The sequence below is a fragment of the Rhagoletis pomonella genome, unplaced genomic scaffold (genome assembly GCF_013731165.1).
Source record: "Rhagoletis pomonella isolate Grant_MI unplaced genomic scaffold, Rhpom_1.0 Rhpom_scaffold_11359, whole genome shotgun sequence".
Lineage (NCBI taxonomy): Eukaryota > Metazoa > Arthropoda > Insecta > Diptera > Tephritidae > Rhagoletis > Rhagoletis pomonella.
This window is the reverse complement of record NW_023469886.1, coordinates 1-5,157: the sequence shown is the minus strand read 5'-3', so window position 1 is coordinate 5,157 and position 5,157 is coordinate 1. Positions and strand designations below refer to the sequence as shown.

The window sequence follows — 5,157 nt, the reverse complement described above, 5'->3', positions numbered from 1 at the left end:
TTGTCCCAATCAATCTGAATCATAAAAGTATTCTATAGTTTTAAAAATTATTATGCAACATATACCTAAAATTGCATACATGTTGCAGATTCAGGGCCAAATTTATCATCAAGCTGGTTCGTTATTGCCATACCCCGACGCTGATTATCAATTTTTGCAAATTTATTTTATTGGTGATGAAAATCGTGAATTGGATCAACGTTGTGCAATTGCTTTGAATACAAGACGAGAAATTATTTGTGAGCTACAAAGGTTTTTCCATCAGCATAAGGCATTAGTTCAATTGTTCAAAATTGCTCTCGATCGTATGCCATCTGATAATCACAAAATCGTAATAAGGGCTGATAGAACACCTTTTGGAGAGCATAAAAGGCGATTCAATGCACCGACAATTGATGAGGTTGCAATTGTAATTCGTGGTGATCAGTTTCAATCGCGTGATATTATACTTCATCGTAGAAATGAGCAATTGCAACGTGTATCGGAACTTCATCGTAGTTACGACGCATTACAATACCCAATATTGCATTGGAAAGGTGACGATGGCTACCATATCAATATACCAATGATTGATCCACGAACAGGTAAATAATATTTTCAGTGTGTTGACATTTCATCATTTGTAGAAATTTCTTAAGTCACATTTTCCACTTATTTTCAGGTCTACATGTACAGAAAAAAGTTAGTGCCATGAATTTTTATTCTTATCGATTGATGGTTCGTCCACAAGAACAAAATTATATCTTGAGATGTCGTAAACTATATCATCAGTACATCGTTGATATGTACGCCAAAATAGGAACAGAACGTCTTAATTTTGTTCGTTTCAACCAAGCAAAATTAAGATCTGAACAATATATTCATTTGCAAGATGCGATAGCGAATGATGCTAATATTAATGACATCGGACGTTTAACTATATTGCCATCTTCGTATATTGGTAGCCCACGGAATATGAACGAATATGCACAAGACGCAATGTGTTATGTACGAAAATACGGTTGACCGGATCTGTTCATTACATTTACATGTAATCCGCAGTGGGATGACATCAAAAACAATTTATTTGCAGGACAGTCGACAACCGATCGTCATGATATTACTGCGCGTGTTTTTCGGCAAAAATGTAAAGCACTTATGGATTTAATTGTGAAATTATATGTATTTGGGGAGGTGCGTTGCCATATGTACTCCATCGAATGGCAGAAAAGGGGATCGCCGCACGCACATATACTAATTTGGCTGGTACATAAAATAACTCCGGATCAAATCGATAACCTTATATCAGCTGAAATTCCTAATCACACTGCTGATCCTGAGTTATTTCAAGTTGTCGTTAAAAACATGATACATGGACCGTGCGGTGAACTAAATGTGAATTCACCATGTATGATTGATGAAAAGTGTTCGAAACGATACCCAAGGCAATTTACTTCAGACACAATAACGGGCAATGACGGATATCCGTTGTATCGACGTAGATCACCTAATGATAATGGCAAAACGGCAACCATTAGAATGCATAACCAGGAAGTTGAAGTTGATAATCGTTGGGTGGTTCCGTATTGTCCATTATTATCGAAAATATTCAACGCTCATATAAATGTGGAATATTGTAATTCTGTCAAATCCATTAAATATATTTGCAAGTATGTAAATAAAGGGAGCGATATGGCTATTTTCGGTGTTGCTGGTGATAATAGAAATGATGAAATTACTCAGTATCAAATGGGTCGCTATATTAGTAGCAATGAAGCTGTCTGGAGGATTATGTCGTTTCCAATGCACGAAAGACATCCTGCGGTTGTTCACTTGGCTGAACATCTTGAGAATGGCCAACGTGTTTATTTTAATGTAGCAAATTTATTGGAAAGAGCAGCGCAACCACCAGCAACTACGTTAACAGCTTTTTTCAAATTATGCGAAACTGATACATTTGCGATAACTTTGTTATATTCTGAAGTGCCTCAGTATTACACATGGAATGTGTCTTCGAAAAAATTTCAAAGACGTAAACAAGGAACAGCAGTTCATGGGCATCCTGGCATTTTCCAAACAGATGCAATTGGCAGAATATATACAGTACATCCAAACAATGTTGAGTGTTTTTATTTGAGATTGTTATTAGTTAACGTGAATGGCCCAAAATCATTTCAAGAATTGAGAACAGTCAACGGTCATTTGTGTGAAACATACCGTGAAGCATGCCAACTTTTGCATTTGTTGGAGGATGACGCACATTGGGATTCAACACTTCATGATGGATCTATTTCGGCTCATCCTCAACAAATACGAATGCTGTTTGCCGTTATATTATCAACATGTATGCCATCAAATCCACTTGAATTATGGAACAAATATAAACATAATATTGCAGAAGATATTTTAATTCGTATGCGTCATCATGCAAGAAATCCTGATTTGTTGATAACTTTGGAAATGTACAACGAAGCTTTGATAATAATTGAAGATATGTGTCTACGGATTGCAAATAAAACATTAGTACAATTGGGTATGACCGCACCAAATCGTGACATGCATGATCTGTTTGATCGTGAATTGCAACGTGAGCAGGAATTCAATTCTAATGATTTGCGTTTATTTGTACAATCGAATATAACCAAAATGAATATTCAGCAAAAACATGTATATGACACAATCATGCAAGCCATTTCCAATAATGCAGGTGGGTTATATTTCTTGGATGCACCTGGTGGTACAGGCAAAACGTTCGTTATATCACTGATTTTAGCCACTATTCGATCGGAACAGAAAATTGCATTGGCACTTGCATCTTCGGGAATTGCTGATACATTATTAGAAGGTGGCCGGACAGCACACTCTGCATTAAAATTGCCATTGAATGTACAGGTGATTGAAACTCCAACTTGCAATATTTCAAGAAATTCTGCTATGGCAAAAGTTCTGCGATTAACGTCAATTATTTTATGGGATGAGTGTACAATGGCGAATAAAAAATTACTAGAAGCATTTAATCGAACAATGCAAGATTTACGTGGTAACCAACAGCTTTTTGGTGGTGCTTTGATATTACTGTCAGGGGATTTTCGACAAACATTGCCTGTCATTCCTCGGTCAACTCCTGCTGATGAAATAAATGCCTGTTTGAAGTCATCAGTTCTTTGGAGATATGTACAAAAATTGACACTGAACATTAATATGCGTATTCACCTACAAAATGATCCAGCTGCCCATGAGTTTTCAAAACAATTGTTACAAATTGGTGATGGCAAAATACAAATCGACAGAACCAACGGATTGATCACTGTACCGAACAATTTTTGTTCAATTACGAAATCGATAGATGAATTGATTGAATGTGTTTTTCCAAATATTCTTCAGAATTACAGAAATCATGATTGGTTGAGAGAACGCGCCATTTTAGCACCGAAGAACATTCATATCAATGCCATTAATTTTCAAATTCAAGCAAAACTCCCAGGTGTAGTCACGACATATAAATCAATTGACAGTGCTATGAATTCATCTTGATTCATTATCCAACTGAATTTTTAAATTCATTAGAACCGGCTGGTATGCCACCGCATTGCTTGAATCTGAAAGTGGGTTCTTTGATTATATTATTGCGAAATATTAATCCACCAAAACTGTGTAATGGCACCAGATTGGCAGTGAAAAATTTATTGCCAAATTTGATAGAAGCTACGATCTTAACTGGTAAATCAAAAGGAGAAGTTTGTTTAATACCGCGTATCCCTATGATTCCAACTGATATGCCATTTGAATTCAAACGATTACAATATCCTGTGCGTTTATCATTTGCGATGTCCATCAACAAAGCTCAAGGGCAAACATTTAACGTTTGTGGTGTGAATTTGGAGGAATCATGTTTTTCACATGGCCAACTTTATGTTGCCTGTTCCAGAGTCGGTACCCCCAGCCGTTTGTTTATTCATGCTCAAAATGGAAAAACAAAAAATATTGTTTATCCAAATGTTTTGGATTAAGTTTTAAAATAGCTAGCAAATAATTAAATATATTTTTTTTTTTATAAATGAGTTTGATTTAATATTTCACTTTATACGTAGCGAAGCACGTACCGGGCCGCTAGTATTCAATAATATCCTCTATCTGCACACTTTTCTATTGAGATTCTGATATAAAAATCCACCTAAGCTTTAACTGTCATCAGTGGTATTAATTTTACCTTATATAATGACAGGTAATAAATCCCAGATGGTTTCTAAAATCACAAATTAGTTTTTGTGCACATTTTTATATTTGTAAGTTAAGCAGGGATGCCAACTTGGCTCAAACCGTACCATTTGTCCCTATTTTACTTCAAATGACACTTAATTTTTAATTTGGCACAAAGTGCCAAAATGGGACTTTTGTAAAAACAATAACATTTCAATACATTTTTGTGAAATCCTTTGCGTGCACTTCTTTTTCTCAACCAAAATTTTCTAATTTATAAAGGCTATGCAACTGGTTTATCTTATTTTATCATTGCACTTTTGTTTGGAAAATGTAGCTTTAATTTATTGCTAAATGTGAATGATTAAAAGGAATGACACCTTTTTGGCACTTTTATTTTTCGATTTGGCACATTTTAGCACTTTTTTATCCTCAATATGGCACCTCATAACTAAGCATAGTTGGCAGCCCTGATTGGAAGATTTCTTCTGTGCTTTGGGGCAACAACTTGTCTGCAGTAAAAAAGCATATAATTTGTGTTTCAAAAGTGTGTGAAAACCAATCAATTAACTTATATGATCTCGGTTCCGATATTAAATAATCAATAATTGTTTATACCCGCATTTTGGCACATTGGCTCGTTGAATGTGTCATCTAATAAATAGTGTCGTCATTCTCCTTAGCTGCTTTTAAATGATGTCGTCACAAATTGCTGTCGGAGACATGAATACAGTGTAAGAAAATTCTTTTTCTATAATTGTTTCCTTATAGAAGGGTTTGTTTCGTTTCCGCCTTAGACATTCCGAATTCGTTCAAAATATGCTAATTTAAATCACAGAATTCTTTCAGTGTTCCTCAGGGGATTTTGGACATGGACTGTTTCATCAATTTAATAGTGTTCGCTTTATTTTTGTGGAAACGAAACATGTTTTGCAAGTTATGGATCATTTCTACACTCTTTCTTCAAATATTTCTCGT

At 35.2% G+C, this 5,157-nt stretch overlaps 1 protein-coding gene across 1 annotated transcript; it reads left to right on the top strand.

Annotated features, from left to right (window-relative positions):
* Positions 1-44: 44 nt before the first annotated feature.
* Positions 45-1,021, top strand: LOC118756655. The gene is made up of 2 exons (XM_036491410.1): positions 45-584; positions 662-1,021. Exons 1-2 carry the CDS (start codon positions 53-55, stop codon positions 1,003-1,005), a joined length of 876 nt encoding a protein of 291 aa, XP_036347303.1. The 5' UTR covers positions 45-52; the 3' UTR covers positions 1,006-1,021.
* Positions 1,022-5,157: the final 4,136 nt, after the last annotated feature.

Excerpts from the sequence above, each read along its gene's own strand:
- LOC118756655 (XM_036491410.1), top strand. The coding sequence starts at position 53 with ATGCAACATATACCTAAAATTGCATACATGTTGCAGATTCAGGGCCAA. Across the intron at positions 585-661 it reads AATGATTGATCCACGAACAG|GTCTACATGTACAGAAAAAA; the intron begins GTAAATAATATT and ends ACTTATTTTCAG.